Consider the following 21,328-nt stretch of genomic DNA (forward strand, 5'->3'; position numbering starts at 1 on the left):
TTGGCTTTGACAAAGAGACGCTGGAATGAAAAAGACGGATGCTGTTGCACCTGATCTAAGACCTGTCGAAGGCAGGGAAAGCTCCTGTGAGAAAGCACATCAAGGGTTCACCACTGGCCCCGAAGAGCCTGGGTGCTGCCTTGGTGTGGAGGTGCCACCCGGCTGCGGTGGGCTTGGGGCAGGGCCCCGAGCTGGGACTGGGGCAGCTGGAGGTGTCGCTTCGGCCTCGGCTGTGAGTCGGGGCAAGGGTTTTCCTCAGGAGAATAATTCCCCACCGCACCGACTTCTCAAGAGAAGGGGAAAATAGCGTGGAAAGGCTTTTACTTTAACCGGGCTTTCTCTCTAAGCGTAACACTCACAAAAAGAGAAAGAAATTACCTCATATGTACTTTGAATGCTCAATGAGATAACAAGCACGGCAGCTCTGAACCCTTCTCCTCCGGCCGCCCCCTCGGCCTCCCACCGCGGCGGTCATTCGAGCAACGCCAATGCAGGCGGGAGAGCGGCGGGACCGGCCGCGGCGAGGGTTATTAAAAATAGAAGTGCTGAATCATGACTCCGCCGGCGACTTCACCCTCCCGGCGGCGGCGGCCCAGCGGCTGCCGCTCCGGAGGGGAGGAGGAGCGGGGGGGCGGGTGGGAGCCGCGGGGCAGCCCGGTGCCCGGGGAGGGGAGAAGGGGACGGGGACCCGCACACACGGCCGGGGCCGCGGCGGTGCCCTGAGGGGGCGGCGCGCGCGCGTGTGTCCGCCCGCGTGAGGCGCGGAGCGCAGCCGGCGGCGGCGGCACTTGTCCGCTAATCGATTGCCGAGCGTGCTGAGCGGCCCTGCCGGCGCGGGCACCCGCCCCCCGCGCCCCCCTCCCTCCCCGCCCGTCCTCCCCCGCCGCGCGCTTGCCGCGCCGACCCTTGGGTGAGGCGCCGCGGGGCGGCTGGGGCGGCGCGCGCCCGCGGGGGTGCGCGCCCGCGCGCGCGTGGGGGCGCCGGCGGCCGCGCGTGTGGCGGTGCGAGCGCGCGTGTACGTGCGAGCGTGTGTGTGTGTGTGTGTGTGTGTGTGCGTGTGCGTGTGTGTGTGCGAGTGAGTGAGTGAGTGAGTGCGGGCGTGCGGCTGCCGCCGCCGCCGGATCGGTTTCTCGGGGTTTGACCAGCTGTCCCAGGCTAACCCTGCTCTCTGAAGATGGAGGAAGTAAAAACAGGATTACCCTTAGCTACAGCTCCACTGCCTTAGTTTCCATAGCCAACTGCCGTGCACAAACACACCTCCACTAGGCAGAGAGAGCCGACACTAATAAAAACACAAACAAAAGGGTGATGGAAGTGATTCACTGCCTGCGCGGCTGAGGTAAATCTGCGCCTGGCTTCTTTTTATTTCTTTCTTTTTCTTTTTTTTTTCCCTTCCCTCCTCCCCCCCCCCCCCCCCCCCCCCAGCTCTTTCTTTCCCGGGTGGGGAGGACAGCTCCGTCCGGTGTGCGAGGCGGCTGCGGGGACGGCGGGGCTCCGTGTGGTGTGTCTGTGTGTGTGCGGAGGGGTCCCCGACTAAAGTGCGGTTGTGCAGCATCTCCCGCACGGCGGTGGGCTCCAATGACTTGTTGCTGTTAGCCCAAAAAAAAAAAAAAAAAAAGAAAAAGCCCCCCAAATCCATCCCAAGCGGGCGGAGAGCGGCGGCGGGGGTGGGCGTGCGTGTGCCGGGGGGCGGCGGGGCTCGCCCGGTCCGTTAGTCAGCGCCGGCCCCAACTGCCATTTCCCTCAGCGCCCGCCGCCACCTGCGGGCCCCCGGGGGGCTGCGGCCTGGCGCGGCGGCGAGGGGGGAGAGACGACGGCGGGGGGGGTGTGTGTGTGTGTGTGCGTGTGTGGAAGGGAAAGGGATAAAATAAAATAAAATGAAAAATGAGGCAGGACTTCCATGACTTTGACAGGTTGTGGTATGGGCGGGGAGAGGCAGGGATGAGGCGCGGAGCCCGGCGTCGCCCAGGGCCGGAGCAGCACTCCGGGGAAGTTGGCCTAGGTTTCCTGCGCGGGGTGTGAGTGCGCCTGCCGGCCCCCCCTCACCCCATCCCTCCCCACATCCCCTCGCCCCATCCCTCCCCACATCCCCTCCTCTCCCCCCGTTTTCGTGCCGATTCGTAACGAACCGGTGGATCAAGTTTTTCTCTCCTCTCTCTCTCTCCCCGCTGGTTAATCGCATTGCTGTAGCACCGGCTGACCTCCCTCCCTCCCTCTCCCTCTCCCTCTCCCTCTCCCTCTCTTTTTTTTGTTCTTCATCTTCCTTCAAAGTATGTGCCATTCCTGAGCGAATTTCCCCGCCGGCTCATCCCCGGGGCTGCCCGGCTCCCCGGCTCCGCATGCCCCACCTGTAAGTGCCGGGGGCGGGTTTCTCTCCCCTCTCCCTCTCCCCCCCCACTTCTCTCTCTCTCCCCCTCCTTTTCTTTTAAAAATTATTTTTTTAAACTTTCCCCATCTTGCTGTGTCTTCAGCCCGAGCAAAACTCTCTCCATTCGTTGTAGAGAGGGAGGCTTAGCAGCTGGGATTTGCCACCACCAGCCTAAAAATGGTGACCAAACTTTTTTCTTCCCCCCTTCCTCTTCCTCCTCCTCCCCCCCCCCTTGAAGAAATAAAAAATAAAAATCAAACCGTGTTTTAATTTCGGTTATGGATGTTTCTGTGTTTCTTTTTGTCTTTCTTTCTCTTCCTCCTCCCTTCCTCCCCTTTCTTTCCTTCCACTTCATTGGCTGGGATGATCTTTCCCTGTTGCTTCTGATGTTTCTTTCTTTTTCTCAGTGTGTGCCTGCCTACCTGGACTAGGGGGAAGATAAGGTAATTTTGAAGGGCTTGAGGAAGCGGCTTACCTGTTTTGGAAACTTTTTTTTTTTTTGAGATTTCTTTTTAAGAGTCATGTGAAAATCAGTAATTGAAGAGAGTTTGGTAGCAGCTGGGCAGGTTGAAATTTAAGTGTTATGTGCTGAATGCCTTGGGAATTTGATCTGCTTTATACCAAAGAAGAACACAGAGAAAAGTATTTATTTATTGGGGGAAAGGCGGGGTGGGGGGGGAAGGAAAGCGGGTTAAGGGAGGGGGAGGGAAGTGGTTTTGGAGACAAGAAGTGAAGCTGCCTGTTTTCCAGTAAGTAATGGAGAAATTCCAGGAGCCAGGGCTAAATATACTTGGCGATCAATACAGAAATGGCTCATTGTGAATAATTTAGCTGCCTGGTGCAGTGAGAGTTTTGAAACTAAAGGCAAAAAAGAGGCCGTGGAGGGAGAGAGGAAATAAAATTCTCCTCTGGTCATGTCAGATTCTTAACTTTTCCACTTAAAAGAACATAGTTATGATTATTGATCTCTCTCTCTCTTTCTCTTCCCCCCCCCCCCCCTCAATATATATCAAATGATAGCTAGGGGGTGTCATTCTATACAGTTACTTGGGTTTCTGGAAAGTAATAGCTTGTTCTGTGTCAGCAAAGTGCTTCCAGAAACTTTAAGATTGCTTCACGCCACAAAATGCATGATCTGGGAGTATTAAGTGTGACGTTCGGCCCCATGCTGTGGCAGATAAATAGGGTTAGAGTGAACAGGTGTGTGTACAGGTGTGTGTGCACATACGGTGGTACGAGACACAGAGTTGTAATGACTCTCTCGAAGGGGAACGGAGACTGGAGGGCTTTATTTTGTTTAGATCAGGATGGAGTCTCTTGGAGTGTGTGTGAAAAGAGCAATTGTTAATCGTATCCATCTCCTCAAAGTCTGTTCTGGCTGCGAGAGCTGATAATTGATAAAGCGTTACCATCCCAGCTTGAACAAAACAAGTGGAAAGTCGGGGGAAAAAACTCTCAGATCAGGTAAAAATGGGAGTGGGGGACAGAGGGAGAGGTATGGTCAGACCAAGATGATCCCAGTGCCTCCTGCCCAGGAGGCAGCTGAATTTCTCTACTCAGATAATTTGCAGGAAGAGTTCAGTGATTTGCGAATGAGCACATGCAGCACACTTGTGTGTTTCTCTAGGCAATGGTTGCAGCAGCAGTAAAATGGGCAACTACTTAGGGCTTTAAGTAAGTTTAATCATTTAGTGGTTGGTACTGACAGGCATCTTTGAGGGTGTACTTTTCTGCCTTGCAGCACTGCACTTTGACTATGGAAGCAGAGGCTGCTGATGGATATATAACATGTAAGTAGTCATTTCATTTGATTATTCTGAACTATTTTCCTTTTCCCACTATCCTTCCTGTAATGCAGACACCTGAAACTTTAGCTTCTTTGTGTATGGTCTTTGCATTGACATGACACTGAATTAATAGGATTTAAACAAAAATTTTTAAACATTAAATTTAAACATAAATTTCAGTCATTTGTGTATGACTGAAAAATGCATGGGGAGGGGTGCATGGGTGAGTAGCTCTAGGTTTAAATATTTAGTGAGGATGAATGAACTTTGCAAATGAGAGAGAGTTTATCTTCAGAAATTCAAATTGCAACCAAAAACTTTTTATGACTTTCACTATGCATTTCTCCCGTTTTCTGTGTCAGGGCAAAATGTCTTAGTTTAAGTGCTTTGTTTAACTGTCAGTTAACTGTGGGATCTTTGGAGGGGAAGGTCTATATGTTAAAGTGCTACTTCAGTCTTCTCCTGCCCAGCCCCAATTCTCGGTGCCTGCAAATGGAAAAGTAATCCTAACTTCTCTTGAGACAAAGCAGCTGGGGCAAGGTTTGGCACAGGTGTGTGCACAGAAGGCTGGTGACAGTAGGTCTGGGGGGGCTTTGCAGTTCAGTCAGTCAGATGTTTACTTGTGGCCACTGAGAGTCCAGCGTTTACAGGCTGTGGAAGACCCCGCCGGTAAAGGAGGGAAGGGCGAAGGGAGCGAGCGAGTCGTGCTTTTTAATCCTTGTGTTGCTCTGCCGGAGACGGGGATGGAAACTGACGGGGGACTTGTTTTGTGAAAGCAGGTGACAATGAGCTTTCGCCCGAAAGGGAGCACTCCGGGATGGCCATTGACCTCACCTCCAGCACACCCAATGGGCAGCATACCTCCCCCAGTCACATGGCAAGCAGTAAGTCTCTTCTTAAACCTGTTTCTCTCTAGCAGCGGGTTTGGGTTAGTCTGGTCCTCCGGGTCCTCGGCTTGCTTACCGGGTCTTAACCACTGCTGTGGGCATTGCTAATAAAAGAAGAGAAGGACAGGGTAGATTTTTTTTTTTTTTCTTTTTTTTCTTGTTCATGCTGGTGTCTCATCTAAACATGAACGGGATTACTAGTCTGAACTATCCCAAGGTGGCATTTGAGAGCTGGTCCTTACCTGTTCCAGGTAGGAAAACACTAGGCTTGACATGCGCTGGTTTTGTTTCGTCAGGTTTTGAAATCCAAATGGAAATAGTTGTTATTATTACTTACTGTGCTTCCCAAAACAGCTTGAAGTAGCTTTATTTGAAAACAAACACATTTTATTTACAAAAAGGCTTTACTCTGGCAAAAGTATAAAGTCAAAATATCTGGGTTTGATGACAGGTTGTATTTTATTATTCCATATAGAAGCTTCAGCGTCCTATTCATTACCTCAGCTTTGCCTTGGCAAGTCCAAAAGTGGCTGGGATAACTGGAAGTTTATGGCACTCAGTAGTCGACTCTCTAACAAACCGAAAGGATTTTGTTTTAGAGTGTCAGGGGAGAAATTGAGAAAATGTAGAGATTTGGGAGTCCACTGAGAGTGTCAAGTGCTGATATTTTTATAATTATTTTCATGCTATATTTTGGAGGTGGATAAATGTAGTTTACACACATTTCATATGACCAACATCCTTTCTTTCCTGTGGGTGTATGTGTGTGAGTGCCATAGCTTGTTTTACTGTTGGTTACAATGTTACTTCAAGATATTTACCTTAAAGTACCTCTGTACTTGTATTCAAAAATAACGTAAGGTGCTTTGCTTCCAGTATACTTTCAGAGGGCTCCTCTCTGTGATACTAATTTTCTTTCTCGTGTGTGTCCTGTAGATACGTATTTATCTTTTTAAACTGTTTGTGTAATACTCCACCGAAAACTGTGAAAGAAAAAGAGAGCTTTTAGGGTTGCTTGCTTTAAAATACAGAGTGTATTGCCTTCAAAGTCTTTCTTACTGAGAAAAAGATGTTACTTTCCTTTAAGAATTCTTCTTTCCTCCTGCAAATTACGAGTAAAACGCAGTTTTTATGAGCCTTTAAAACTGAGGGTTATTATGAAGATCTCCCAATTATATACATGTTGCGAGAGAATATGATTGCTAATACTCTGGACTGAACTTTATATGACAACCGATCATAATTCAGCATCTTTAGACAATTCCAATCCTGCTGCACTGGGATTCTGATATATTTTATTATGTTGTAAAAGTTTTACTGCTCACTTTCTTCATTTTCTTTGTTTCCTTTTTATTAATGGGGAGCCTTCATTGGAAGGGAAAAAAAGCTCCCTGTTTTAAATCTTCTTTATAATCTAGACTAAAAACCAGAGTCAAATTAGGGAATAAAAAGATCTAGGATGAAGTCATGCAAAAATACTTTAACACATTCAATATTTTCGTGCTCATTGTGTTAACATTTTCAATGATTTTTAAGCTTCATTAGTTCTTGCAACACACATGTATCTGCAGCCTTGGTGAATATCTTATTTTTTTTCAATGTGTTTTGTGGTATCTCACAGGTATCTCAACTGCTTTTATCACTGCTGCTCTGTGTTTAGCATGTGCTGCTGTTGAAAAATTAGGGGCTCTGCCTGGGGTTCTTAAGCCCAGCAAAACTCGAGCTTCTTAAATTTGTTGTCGTTTATTTACTCTTTGCAGACATAAGAATGTTTTGCAGAGAGGCGGTTTGTTCTTTCTTAAACATGGAAGGTATTGATTAGAGGTTGTCGGCTTTTGTGGCAGCTGTTACGTTGGTTCACTTAAGGTTTTTGGCCAAATCTTGAATCTGGCATGTGTAGACTAAATCACCAGGCTGTGCTTTAGAGCTTTTCACTTGTTTTGCGGGGTACAGGAAATCCTTTTAAAGGTTCAGTAACCCAGGGGCCTGTGACCTCTGGGGAGGGGGGGGTGGGTTTTTTTGTTTTCGTTTGTAAGGAGAAGTAGAGGTGGGAAAGCAAGAAGGAATAGCTGTTTGAAATATTTTGTATGAATTTGGTAGCTCCTGTTGGATCGATCCATCACCCTTCGTTGTAAGTGGAGGAAGTGGCTGCGTTGTATTTCAGTATGGTTTAATTTCTAGTGGAGTCACTGGAGACTGATCTGCTGTTGGCCTGCCGCTATAGCGAAGCCCAAGGCATATCATTCTGGCTGGGTAGGCTTTGCTAATGGAGGAGGTGGTACGTAAAGTGGTACGTGGGATCAGACCCCAAACGTTTCACTCCCGATTTTGTCGGCAGTCATCCCCAGAAGGTGGATGGCCCTGTTTAGCTGTGCGCTCAGGATGCGCACCTGCAGGGCAGAGATCTAAGTTTTGACCTTTGTTCTTGCGTTCCATTGAATTGTTTTGAACCACAGCTCTTAATTTAGCCTTAATTTGTGTCTGGCTCAAACAGAGACAAAACCATAAGAAGCAAATTTCTTGGATCTGTACCGAAACGACTGAGCAGTGCTCTCCCAGCAACAGTAAAATTATGTGCTAGGTAAAGAGTTTTCTATGTTCATTAGCCCCCGGCAATCCATGTTAGTAGGAGTTCTGGCTGGGCTACTGATGTTTTCAGGTCCTGTTCCAAGAGGTTTCAGGTTAAATATTTTGGCTCGTGTTGGAGAGTTGTCTACTGCATCCTTCAGCCTATTACCATTTTCAAGTATCTAGACGGTATGTATAGGTTATGGATGGGGCTGACACTCAATTTTCCTTGTGAATGAGATGATCCTGAAAGATAAATCACAGTAAATCGCCTGTCATAGCTAACTAATGATCTTACATATACCTTACGGTATATATCTGCCTTTAGCAGAATACTGTATGTATGTTGGCAGATGCTCTGTTCTAAAATACTTTATTGTAGTTTTATGTAAGCAAAGATTTAAAATATGTGTAAATAGTCAAACTGAATAGGTTGATAGATAATCTCACTTTCCTCTACAGCAAAAGACAAATTAGTGCTATACCTGCTGAGTACAGATGATAAGTTTACATAGCCCCAAATCTGGAAGTCCAGATTTTCTTCTGATCTTCCGTAGGAAAACTCTTCCAAGGGCTGACACGCAGAGCTGGGCATCAAAGGCCTGCTCAGTTAACTTTGTGTTGGTACTGCAGAGTTCCCTGCAAGGCCCTAAGCCCTCCTCTAGACCCCACCGAGTTCAAGGGAGCCTGTCTCGTTGCCTTCGGTGGATGCTGAACGGGGCTGTAAGTGACCAGGAACCTCAGAATAGGAACTGGCATGCTAATTGAAGGCTGATGGGGAATCCTTATAAAAGAGGCTTTAAAAATAAATAATTCCCAGTCACCTCCTCATAATACCATGTTGAGTTCTTACTATAGTTATTTGAGAGATATATTACTTCTTTTTCCCTGCAGGTTAAAATGGACTTAGAAGGCGGCCCCCTTTAGAAACTACAGTTGTTCGGTTAGTTGACTCGATGACCACTTTGTATAGGATGAAGGGTACTTCTGTAAGACCACTTGCCCGGTATCATATGGAAAATAGTAACAGCAGCCATTAGCATCCAACAGTCAGTGACGGAGGAAATTTCCTCTTAAATTAGAGGCTTTACAGTGGGTGTCCTAGGTAACTTTCTTATCTTTGCTTTCATAGACAAAAGGAGCCATTAAATGAAACAGAGTCAGAACAATCGTAAATATCAAACCCAACATCTGATGTTTGAAACTGATTAAAATTGTGGTATGCTTTCAAGATGTGTTTATAGTAGCTTAAAGTGTTACTAAATTATGAGAAATAATTTATTAAGAAAATAAGCATTGTCAGCTGACTCTGTCGCTGAAAATGATGAGGCGATTGCATTTTCTCGATGGTGGGGAATGATCGTGCTGTCTGACAAGATAGCTATTGGGACAACAGTATTCAGTGTGAGTGATTTCAGCAGCAGTATTTAAAGACAACTTGGGCAGGGTCTTATTATAATGTAGCCAATACTGTATTCCCAGTGATTGGGGTAGACTGGGGTGGACTATCAGTTGCGCTCTTTTTTTTGTAAATTCAAAGCCCCAAATCTTTCTTGATTACTTTCGTTTTTCAGCTCTAATTGTCATAGAAGCCCTGTTTTGTCCCAGTTGTGTTGCCCCGGGCAGAAAGTTTCATGTACCACAGCTGTCTCAGCACCACATCTGTATGGATAAAGAAATGTAACCGTGGAGCCTGCCTTTTGGAATGAAAATGCTTAAAATTAGAGGATGCTTCATGCCTCAACTATGTGGCAAACAAGCCTTGCCATCGCCAGGGTCTACAGCCCAGGCACGTGAGGCTGAACCTTGCACTGGGATTCTTTTTGGCTCAGTATGTGTTTTTTCAGTAGGATGAGGTGACGGAGGCTGAGCCTCTGCGGGAGGCTTTTCTTTAGGGAGGGTGGTTGAAGCTGTCTGGGCTGGGCTGCAGGGGGGGAACTGAATTGGTGCTTTGAGGCAGTCACTCCCCTGACATGTGCGCTGGGGCATGAGGAATTCTGGCAGCCAAACTGCTGCGCTCTGAAGTGGGGATTCAGGTCTCCAGTTCTTCCAAATATCTTGGGAAGTGTGAAACTCTGCATATGGTGCTAAAAACTTGGACGGGATAACCTGGAGATGCTGAGGAATCTCTTTCCTCAGTGGCCTTTAAGGAGTAGCACAGGCAATGTCTATTGGTCTGGGTATCTTTGATCCTGCCTCAGTGCAGGGCAGTGGACTTTCGACAGTCACTTGAGATGTCCTTCAGTCCTTTGTGTCTGACTTTCCTACCTTGACAGTCTGATGTTTAGAGAGCTCAGCTGTGGAATTTCACGATGCTGCCCGATACAGACGTACCTGTGGTTTTACAGGTTGAAGGGTGGTGAAGATGTAGTATGCCAAGATGAGCTTAAACATAAGGGATGAGCTCAATAAAGTGTGGCAGGGAACTGGTAGAAGTGAGCTACTTCGACACTACGGAAGCAATGACTTTGCTTCAGTCTTTTAACCTCAGACTCCCTGAGAATTGCCAGGGGAATAATAGTCATGAAAGTTTTAGCCAGTGGGTTTAGCTTTCTTGAATTTTAAGGAGGAAAAATAAAACAAGAAAAAAAAGAGGTGACGATCAGGCTTGAACAGAAATCTAAGATTTTGTCCACAGGTATGAAACCAAAGCTCTGCAGAGTAGTGTTACACTGCTTGTTTCTTTTTTTTTTTTTTTTTTTTTTTTTAAAAAAAGTTACCTGGAAATGAAATACCTGCTGGGATGCACCTTGGATTGTTGTACCTTCATACACGTCAGCTTAGATTTTTCACACTGGTATGGTTAAAATCATGAAATAGTTCCTCTGATACAAACTCTGTGCGTAGATGAAAACTGAGTAGCCACTGAAACTATCAGGTGTTTAAGTAACTACTGTCTGTAGTTCACACTCCAATGGTGGAGGGTTCCCCTGTGTGTTTTTCCTATCTTCTGTCACGGTCTCTCTGGCATTCCCTATGGAATCAGATACCGGCTGCAAAAACATTCCTCTTTCTCGGTGAGTGTTATAACGAGGGTGGAGCGAAATGATCAGTTAATCTCCTTAAATAGGGTTTTATTCATTCTGATGGAAGTCTCTTGGGAGGTCATCTGCCAGGGCTTTGTTGCAGCCCACACCTTTCTTGGGGAGCTTCTGTTATTCTCTCGGACTGTCAGGTTCGGTTAACTTTTGTTGGTACACACCCTGTTACAACACTCGGTGCTCTCAGTAGCTTTGTAGTCAGCAAGTTTTCAATGTTTGCTTCTGGAATTTCAGTTCCTTTTCAGACATGCCAATGAAAAGAGCAATCCTCATCTTCCTTGAGCTGTGGCACTTTGATAGCAGCTGGACAATGAGATACCTGTTAGAAAGCGCTCTGTCTTTCCCGTCCCTGAATCTGGGGGAAGGTGCCACTCCTGTTGAAATCGATGAGTATTTTCTCCTGGTGATGTAAGGGCCATGTGGGATAACACTAGGAAATTGGATCAAGGGGTTTGTTTCCCATTCCTGTGGGCCACTGGCTCTGTCTAGTCCTCCGGCTAAATGGCAGTTTGCAGGACTAGGTTTTACAGGTGAAAATGGAGCTACCTGTGTCATCTTTGTGCATTACTGAGGGTGAGCGGTGCTCCTCCTTCCAGTGCCACAAGGGCACTTTGGAGGAGCCACGCTATTCTAGCCAGGAGGAAAAAGGCATAGCCCTCTTCTGCTTTTTCCTCAGTAATCCCAGTGAATGAAACTCCTTGGGGGATCCACCTTGAAGCAGCTCTGTAGAAAACTTAAGAGAAGGCTGTGCCACTGCTCTCTGTAGTAACAAGACCTGTTGCCAGCCCGGGCGTGGAGCCTGTGCCACGGCGTGTTGTCCCTTGCCTAGAGCGGTGAAGGCTTGTTTGGAGTCCGGGCGGCTGACTGCTGCATCCCAATGGAAGGAAGCAGAGCTGCAATTGTCGCCGAGAAGCAATGAGGTCTGACAGGTATGGCTCTGGGCTAGGTGACCAGAGGCCTGGTCTTTCTCCTGACTCTTGTCATCGGAGGGGAGCCCCTTCGTGTTTCTGTGCCACTTTTTTTCCCCCCTTGCCTTTTTTCTGAATCACAGAGGCTGTAGATCATTCAAGATGGAGGTTTAGGTGGCACATGTTAGGCCTTGTCAAAAGTAGGAATTTTATTGTGATAGCTGCTTTGCTTACGGGTTGTTTTGCATTTAATTTTTGCAGCCTCGTAATGAGACGTGTTCAGAAGTACCTTAATACTGGCATAGCTTATTTCCTGTCCCGCACAGGAATAATTGCAGTAGTCCTAAAGCACCCTGTTCTGGTGTGATTACTTTAGAACAACCACAGCATTTTAACTCTTCCCATACAGCTAAGCATTACCAGGTCTGTGCATGGACAAACCCCAAACTGCCCAGCAAAACGTGCCCTTGATCCGGAGCCAGGTCTACATTACCGGCTTCTGCTGGCACCATCGTGTCAGCCTGTGGCTTTGAAGAGCTGTAATCCCTCACAGGAGGAGCGATGCTGGCAGAAGCTCCTGCTGTGAGCATAGCCCTGGCTGGCAGGGTCACCCGCAAGTGGCGTTACAGGTGGTACATTGGGGTGAACCATAAAACAGCAGGCACTGTTCCTGGAAAAGCATGGGGTTGATTCATCCCCCTCATTTCTGTGCTCATAGGTCATTTAAACTTCTGTGAATTACAGCCTCCTATTTGCTTGGGGTTTTTTTAACTGACTTTTGCTTTCTCCACACCTCTTATTTTTGACCCTGCTTTCCAGTTTTGGTGTTTATTTCTTTAACGCTGCGTGGCCAAGGCATAGCACCACAGAGGTGCTGGGCTCCCTGTGCGTTGTACCCGCTCTTTTAGCTTGTGGCTGCTCTGTGTTCGGCCTGTCCAGAGAGGTCATAGGGCTCGTGGTCTCCTCTCTGGTGAAGCCGAGATTGCCTGTCGATGCCTGTGTCCCCTCAGGAATGGGGGGAACAGCTGTAGGTGGTTGGAGGTCAGCCCTAGGACCAAACTGCCCTCCCAGCCCCGGTGTGGAGGGGATGAATATCTGCATCGACCAGCCAGTGGTGAATGAAAAGGAGAGTGGAGTTTAAGTGCATCATCTCCCTAAACAGGTAGGGGTCCCTTCTCTTAGCAGGCTGTGGGTTTTACGCAAGGCGTGGGCCAAGGAATCCGCTTCACCCCAGACCTACCTCCACTCTCCCCAGCATGGCTTCATGTTACCTGGAGAAGCTGCACAGACTGTTTGTTTTTCCACCCCCTCTTTCTGCTGAGGTATTGGTACCACCTGTGAGGCTGTTCTGGGCACAGGTGTAGTCACTGCAGTAGGGGAGAGAGAAAGGAAAAGACTAGTGGGAATATTAAAGTCCTTTCCCTGTCACTGGGCTGGAGAAGGCCTTTTGAGGATTCAGCTCTACTGTCCACCCTGAAGCTTCATGCGGTGGGGATAGAAGACCCAGCCACATCTTGGTGCTGCCGGTGTCAGGTCCTTTGTCCTGGGGGGGTGGAAGTCTGAAGCAGTTTCCAAAGAAGGTAGGACATACTGAAGCACAGAAAATCTATTCACCTTGTGTGCCTGTCCTGTCTATCACCTTTTTTCTCATGAAGTTTCCTCTTATGTGAGGAGGTAAGACAGTCTGTGTTTCATCTCCGACTAACGGAATATCTGGGCAGGGCTTGCAATAGAGGTGCTCCATTTGCAGTTAAACCACATACATGACAAAGCTTGAGTTTCTGGTGAGGGATATTTTCTTGTTTATCCCCTTTGTTCCTCTACTTGAACAGAACAAGTGTTATCCTAAAGATACCTATGCTGTGACCTTCAACAGTACACTGGAGTCTTCTTGGCTCCTTATTAGTCATGTTTCCCTTGCATTCCCCTCAGCCTCCAAAAACCCTTAATACCATCAGAAGAAAGTGATGTTGTCCTCTTTTTTTCTCAAGGAACATGTGTTCCCTCAGTCCATGAAAGTTATGTTGGTGAGTGGCACAGAAAGCTGGCTGGAGAAGCCTGTGATATGCCCAAGTCCACGTTAATTTTTCTCATAATTACTCTTTGATTTGGGAATGTGTGTGTGTGTGTGCAGTCATATGAGAATTCGCGCTTACTCTTTCCTAGTCCCCAGCTCAGTCTTCGGACATTTTATGATTCCCTCTGCAAGCAAATGTGCTCTCTTAGGTAATGGTCTAGCCGTAAAACACAGAGACTTTTTGGTAACTGTATTTGTGCATCCTTTAAACTCCAGCAGCGTGAATTAAACACCCGCTTCTGTCCAAAGAGCAGCAAACAGGATGGTGTGAATTCCCTTCTTTTGAAAATGAAAGAAGTTGCCTCTTTCTGTATGAAAACAGCAAGTCATTTTACACAGAAGAGGTATGAGGTCTATTCATTTGGGGAAGAGTAGCTATTCTCTTTAAGTCATGGATGGTTTAATGGTTTCCAGGAAAGAGTCGCAGCAGATTGAAAACCTTGTTCTGGTTAGCAGCCAGGTCTGTGATAAGGGGAGAAGGCTCAGGCAAAAGAAGAAAACGGGGTTTGGTTTTGGTGGTTTTTAATCTTATTTCTTGAGAAATTGGTATCCTGCAGTGTGTGTTTTGCCTTGTCCAGATAATGGCCCCTGAAGGGGAACAAATCTTGTTAATTAGCAGTGTTGCATACTGCTTTTAATTGTCTCTTCCTAGGTACGGCCTTTGTATTGCACGTGTAGTATCATGGTGAGGGCCCTCTCTCCCTGCATCTCTGGATTTTGATTGGGCACATGTGCAGAGTTTGCCTGAGTACAGAAATATTTTAGAATACACCATTGTGCCTTAAATTCAGTCAGTGCCTTAATCCTCATCACCTTTCAGATGTAGGCATGTCCTAGACATAGATGTGTTTAATAGATTTACATTTTAATCTCCCCAAATTGGGTCAACTTTACCAGTTGTTTCGACCTTGTTACCAGCACAGGTGGTTCCTGGGTGAGTTTAATGCATCTCCATGCAGCTGTGTGGAACAATCTGGGGTATCAGCTTTACTTGAAAGTCCCTGTTTGAAATTTTCCCTCTAGCTTAAATACGCAGGCCTCCCTCTCCATCACTGTTAGGTATTATCCTTTGGATAATCTGTTCTTCTAGAGTGTAATGTAATAATATCTCCTCATTATATCATGCTTTTTCAACAATAAATCTTTAAGATCTTCACAAAGGATGCCAACTGAAGAGATACAAATGGGTGAATAAAATTATAGGCTGAAGAGGTGGAGAAAATTTAGAGAAATTAGTATGAATTCAGCTCCTATAGGTGGGAGGCAGTCAGGTTCATCATTTGTGTATGTGACTTCAAAATGTCAAATTATAGGTAGCTCTTGAGTTCAGAAGAATGATGTGCCAGTTGTGTATTTAAGGGTCAAGTAGTATATGACGTTAGCAGACTGCGAGAGCTCTGTGAGTTTATTCTTGCGTTCTCTTAAATTTGTATCCTGTCAGTTGCACAATTTCTTTATTTCTCCAAAATCCCATGCACTCGTATGTGAATCCCAGAGTGTTCTCAGAGTATAAATGTTGTCACCAGTCAGCTGCCCCCAAATTAGTTAATACCAAGTAGGGAAGGTTGGCAGCTGGAGAAAAAAATATGAAAATGTGTCCAGCCCTGGCTTCTGACAAGTCTGTACATGTGCGATGTGTGTAAATACAAACTGAAGGCACTTACAGAGAGTTTCGGTCTCATATGATAGAGGTGTACAAGCTTGAAAAATATTAGAATCATGCAAGTCTCATGAAATTAGGAAGCCGGAAAGAGGAGAGGTATGTGAATTGTGCCTCTGCTGAAGGAAAAGCTATTAAGCGCCACCCTTTTCAAATGTCAAATGCATGGGAAAAAGTTGTTGGAAGCCAGTCTCTGCTAAGTCTGCTGCTCGCAGAACCTACTTTTTGTTAGACGTTTGTGCAAAATCACCTCTCTGGTCGGACTGTGAGACCAGACATGACTCAGGCTATCAGCACGTAACATGGTTTCAGGCTGCTGTCTTACTGCTCTTGCGTTAAAACGCTGTAAAGAGGTATTTGCTTTTTTCTCACACTTTTGAAGTGCTTCGTTTACTTAATGTCATTGGTGCTATTGTTACTTAAATTTAGCTTCTGACTGGTAACCATTAAATATTTATAGAAAAATCGATAGTAGTGAGATTTTTGCTATAGTAAATATATATCACATGTATTCAAAACCAAAGCAAACTGCAGTGCATTCCAGGAAATAATCTATAATGATGCTCTGTAAAGTACTTGCTCATCTTCATGTCAAGATGCTTTATCTGTGTCCCAACTGCAGCCATTTCTGCAGTGGAACCCTGGTTGTTTTTTTAATAGCCTCGAACAACAGAGTACAGTGCCTTAGGAAAAGAGTAAAAATAGCGTTCTCATTGTAGAAATGTGAGTGATAATTGCAGTATAATTATCCAAGGTTCCTTAGTGACTGTATACGGGGAGATCCTTAAGTTTTATGTTGCATCTGTTAGACGGCACCCCAGCAACACACTACGGTGCTAGAAGAGAGTTGTGCTAAGGTATCGGTTCTGCTTTCCTTATGCTGATTGCTATCATCCATTCTGTTTTCTGAAACACGTGAATGTCGTGCAGTGCCCCAGCCTGTCATGTTTTCCTCGCCTTTGCCGTGGCATCCAAACACCCTTATGAAACTAGTGGTGTGTGAGAGTCCCTTTGAGGAATTTCTGACGTGTCTCCTGTTGTGAGGTCAGTACTCAGGTCTGGGTGCAGGCAAAACCAGCCCTGCGTTTGGGAAGGGGAAAGTGTTTTTGAGAGAAGGTGGCAATGTGGCGACTGAAGACGATGGTTTAAAACCATCTAAAATCAATGCCTAGTTAAAAAACTAGGACTGTGACTTTAAACTGGCCTCAGAGGCAGGCTAGTGTTCGTTGGAAGGGGTACGGACAAAGGTATGAGATATACGGGATGCCTGACGTGTGGACAAGACAATTTCTTCTCCAACTTGTGTCTCCGCCTCATTTTCTTGTGTGACTGTAAATAGAATAGGTCTTGGTAGACCATCAAGGAGATGACCTGAATTAATTGCTCTGGCCAGGTGTTTTGGAAGGGGGAAAGCTTCCTTACGAGTTGGTGACGAAATTTCAATTTATAATTACGCCTGTAGTTGGTAATAATAATTCTAATTATATATATAAACAGTTTAATCTACTATAATGTAATATGGTAACATTTGCTGAGCTTTGGCTGCTTTCAGATAGTGAAAATGTGCTGGTGGTTGTTGGCTAGGATTCAGAAACATTTGTCAAAATTTTGTGCACTATGGGAACAACAAAATTTTGTGTGGATTAAGCAATTATTAATTCTCTCCCATTATCTGTCAGATAAAACTACAACTAACTCATTAACCAAAATTAATCGTAAATAAAGCCAATCTGTTGTTGAGGAGGCTAATTAGAACGGTAATTGTGTAATGATGATGCATTTAATTTCAAAATGCAGATTTAAAAGCTACTCCTTTTGGCAGTGATAGAGCAAGGTGTTCTGAAATGAAGCGGGATGCTTATCGCTGTCATTGTCCTCTTAATTAATACCACCAGGATTGCCTGTGTTTTCAGTCTTATTAGTGTCCCCTATAGAGCACTCAGAAGTGTCCTAATTCTGCTCGCATTGAAGCCAGTGGTTAAACTGGTTTTTTACTTCAATGGGAAGAAGGTACTACATGAAAGTGCTGGTGTAAGACATCGCACGCTCCTGGATTTACTACTGTGGCAGCGCATCCGCATGTCTGAGCTCTGGGAATACCGGCTGTGCTTTGGGATTTGCTCTGACTTACCATGGAGATAGATCTGGAGTTTCAGGCCAACAAAACTGAATTGTGACTCAACGTTTTAAAAATGATTGAGTGAGTAATTTTCCATGCAGTTTCATTACAGTATCTTTTGCCCTAAGGATTATTTACTGTAGATTAACTTCCAGCAGTTTTTCACTGCTATATGTAATCTGGAATTTTAATAAGAAAGGAATTGTTGAAATAGGGTAGTGTTTTTATCCCAAATTGCCTGGTTCTAATGGTAAAATTAGCATCGCTAGTAAAATCAGCAGTTGTACCTGCTAGCCTGTATGCGCAATTTCTTGTTTCTTTTTTTTTTTATCTGTTGTCAAAATACAGTAAATGCTATTACGAGGTGTTGGGTTTTTTTAGCATAGCGTGTTTTATTTTAACAAACTACCGTTTGAATCATTAACAAAGAAATGGGCATTGGATACAGAATATATGATTCACCTTTTCTCATCATTTGTAATCACTCTACTGATTTTTTTTTTTTTTTTTTCCTTCTGACTTGGTTTAGAGGGAATTGCAGAACTGAAGCATTGAATTAATCTTGAATGTTCCTACTAATCAGACTTGAAGGGAATATTGAGCATAAATACATTTCACCTATTTTATTTTTAACTTTTCCTCTGCGAGTTTTTTTTTTTTTTCTTGTGCTTCCTGGTTCATGGGGAGAAAAACCCTACGAGCATGTTTTAGTTACATCACTAATATTAGAACTGAGTAATCGGGTGGCTTTGGCAGCAGTCTCGTTTATAAGTTGTTGGTGAGCAGATGGCTCACCAAGTTGGCATGCCAACTCCAAAACTTTCACAATCATGAGTCAAGTTTGAAATCGCAAGATTGCCTTACATGCCATGAGATTTTGTGTGTGTGTGTGTTTGTTTAATAAATGTAATTCTCGATGCACCTTCTTGTTTCTGAGCTGGGTTTTGCACTGAAGCATGGCTTTTTCAGCCATCTCTGGGCTTGGGAATGCTGTATTTTCTTAATGAAAGTGGAGACTCTTGTATTCACTTATCTGAAAATCTTGCTTGCTAAGAAAAAATGGTAAATATTGGGCTAAGAGACCTAAAAGTGAGACGTGGCAATCCTGGCTAATGTCAAAGAGTTCAAATGGTTGAGATAATTCACAATTATACTTTTAGCAACTCCTGGTTTGTAGGCACAATAATTTGGTAGAAATAATTTGCTGATATCTGTAATCCTGGATATGCAAATCTGTGCCAATTTGTTTGTTCCTAAGTGCAGGGCTTAAGTCGTTAGGAGGCATAGAGTACAAACCTTACATTTTGAAATGCAAGAGCGAGTATTTTCTGTAAGCAAAATGTAGCAATAAGAAGAGAGAGCTGAGCTGGAGTGCTCAGATGTTCTCACTGTGAACACAGTGAAGTTCCAAAAGGGTCAGATCTTGATCCACTTGAGAATTTGGACAAATATTACTGGAAGGATTTTTTTCTTTTTTTGTCTTTTTAAGCTATTCCTTCAACTAAAATTAACATGGTATATGTGGGTTATAATGCATTGTGGGACCTGTTACAGAATGATAATTAGACCTTATTTCTAAATGATTCCACACAAAGCGTGCTGTTGTAAATGCTAAACAACTGCGTTTCATCCATAATCATGTAATTGGTGTGTGCAGCTAATTAGTGTGTGTTCAATTTAGGCCCAGATTTTTTGGAAATGTCTCCTGTTCTGGTCCTGATTTAGCAAAGCTCTTAAACAGATGATTAACTTCCATTGGCTTTAATAGGACTTAAGCACATTCTTAATCAGGGCCATTGTGTCAAATCATGTCTCTTGGTGACAATCAGAACAACCTGCCAGAGCCGTAGTAAAAATATCTGTAGGTCCTCCTTAAATTTAGATTAATCATTTCTTTAACTTGTGAAGCATTTTGTTTCAGAATCTGAAACTGTGTAGATCTCTCTCTTTCCCTTTTTTTAAAAGCAAACGGTTATTGTCACAATCTAATTGTATGTATAAAGTTTAAAGATTTTAACTAGCTTGGCAGGAGGCTGTTTACATCAAATCTACTCAATACACCTTTGAGATGGAGAAGAAGAAAATATGCATCTGAGAGTGCCTCGCTGGAATATAAATGTCAGCGCTGATAGATATCTATGATAGAAAATTTGTGTGGGAGTAATAATTTAGTAATAAAATAGGTCAAATTAATTCTTACGCTGAAGGGGATACCTTACAATAACCATTTTGTAATTTTATGTTTGACAGTTTGCTCTGCATTATGTGGATAGGTGGAGCTGAGATAATGTAATCCATTTCCAATTGTAAACAAGATTGCTTTAAGAGCTGCTGTAGTAAGATGCATGTTGGCTGACTTTAAGCTGAAAGGTAATTGCCTCTGAATATTAATGTGCATGTGGGGATTTTGTTTTTAATTCTGGGATTTCATCTTTGCCCTATAGCAGCTCTGAAGAGGCCCTTGTTTTCCCAAACCCCACTTTGCTGCTAATTGAAGCTGATGGCAAGTGTTGCGCTTTGGGCCCTTTGCTTTTATTTTATGTGGCCTGTGTACCTTGGAGAACGCTGCTTTCTTTGGCTGTTTTCTTTTTTTTGTTAACCACCTTCTGACTAGATGAGGGTTTTTTGGAGATACTCTTGCTATCCTACAGAAGCTATGTGCAATTCCTGGGCTAGGGGAGGAACGATAGGTTGTGAGAAAGGGGAGAAGTTGCTGTACTAACTGAATTGTAGCCTCTTAGAGAAATGAGAGTTAAGGTGCTGATCCTGTGCTGTGTAGCTGGAGAGCTTCCTCAGGACTAATTTAGGACCTGATCCAAAGCCCACTGCACTTTGTGGGAGATTCTCCGTATAGTTCCACACACTTTTGGAGGAGACCCCTATCATGGGGGCAAGTTGTAGGTAGTGACAAGCTTAGTCTGGGGCAACATCAACTGGCTGCATTTGTATATGAAATTGTTTTAGATATGGAAGGGAACAGCCAGATTACAATCAAGTTGTACCTCGTCTTTGCATTTAAATTCTAGCACTTGGCTTCTACGAGCTGTTCGATTGCCTGCTGCTTACAGCAAGACTCAGCACTGGGTACGGTGGGATGGGTGTTGAGCAGGGTGTAACTGCAACTCTGCTCTGGAGCAAGCTGCAGTCGAACAGCGCTGCAGGAGCTCGAAAATCTGTTGTGTGCCAGGTTTTGACCTGCATGTGTGTTAATGGCACCGGATGTGTGGGCTGTCATTAGTTAGGACTGTTTAAAGATGTTATGACTGGCAAGTGCCCCACATGCCCTTCTAGCAGAGATGACTATTCCGAAGGCAAGCATTTGAAGCGGAGTTCAACGTGCCTTGTTCTCTGTGGCAATGCCAGCGGTTTTTCTAAAAAAGAGAGACAAAACAACGAAATGGGGTATTTTTAGCTTGGATCGATTCACTGATCCAGTTTGCTGCATGGTCTCACACAGTGAGAGGGTGGTGTCTGAGCAGGGGTGGGAGCTCCTGGTGCTGATGTTTCTGCAGAGGCAAAGGTACGCTGAACTGTGCTAATGCCTGCAGCTAACAGATCTGAAAATTGTGTTGGTCAAGGAGGCAGCGAATTGGCTTTTCTGCTGCCTCTGCCCCGGTGCAAAGGGTGGTCACCTCTTGCAGAGAGAGGGGGCCAGCAGCCGAGAGGCACTGGCTTCACAACCAGCCCTTTTGCACATCACCTTTAGCTCATGGCTCGCGGTTGGACTATAACCTCATATAACGTCTCTAGTTAAACAGCGAGCTGAAGGTAGGTGGTGTTATGGGTGGGAACCACTAAACAGACCCAGTCTTGAATCTTCCACATTCCTGCACCTTGCACAAACTTTGGGGTATTGAGGTTTTTGTTTTAGAATTTTTTTTTTTTTTTTTAAATTTCCGTAGTGTTCTGTATC

At 44.9% G+C, this 21,328-nt stretch overlaps 1 protein-coding gene across 10 annotated transcripts in view; it reads left to right on the plus strand.

Moving 5' to 3' along the window:
- The first annotated feature begins 988 nt into the window (after positions 1-988).
- IKZF2 (IKAROS family zinc finger 2) overlaps positions 989-21,328 on the plus strand; it is a 121,406-nt gene continuing 101,066 nt past the window's right edge. For 2 of the 10 annotated variants that reach the window (XM_075511705.1, XM_075511702.1), the window contains exons 1-3: positions 991-1,339; positions 4,110-4,158; positions 4,935-5,039. In XM_075511705.1, the coding sequence (XP_075367820.1) occupies positions 4,125-4,158; positions 4,935-5,039 (139 nt within the window). In that variant the 5' untranslated portion in view covers positions 991-1,339; positions 4,110-4,124. Of the gene's footprint in view, positions 1,340-1,913; positions 2,019-2,271; positions 2,351-2,775; positions 2,812-4,109; positions 4,159-4,931; positions 5,040-21,328 lie in introns of all 10 variants that reach the window. The other 8 variants (XM_075511699.1, XM_075511695.1, XM_075511697.1 and 5 more) reach the window with 8 other exon arrangements.

Source organism: Mycteria americana, chromosome 9, assembly GCF_035582795.1.
Source record: "Mycteria americana isolate JAX WOST 10 ecotype Jacksonville Zoo and Gardens chromosome 9, USCA_MyAme_1.0, whole genome shotgun sequence".
In the NCBI taxonomy this organism is placed as follows: domain Eukaryota; kingdom Metazoa; phylum Chordata; class Aves; order Ciconiiformes; family Ciconiidae; genus Mycteria; species Mycteria americana.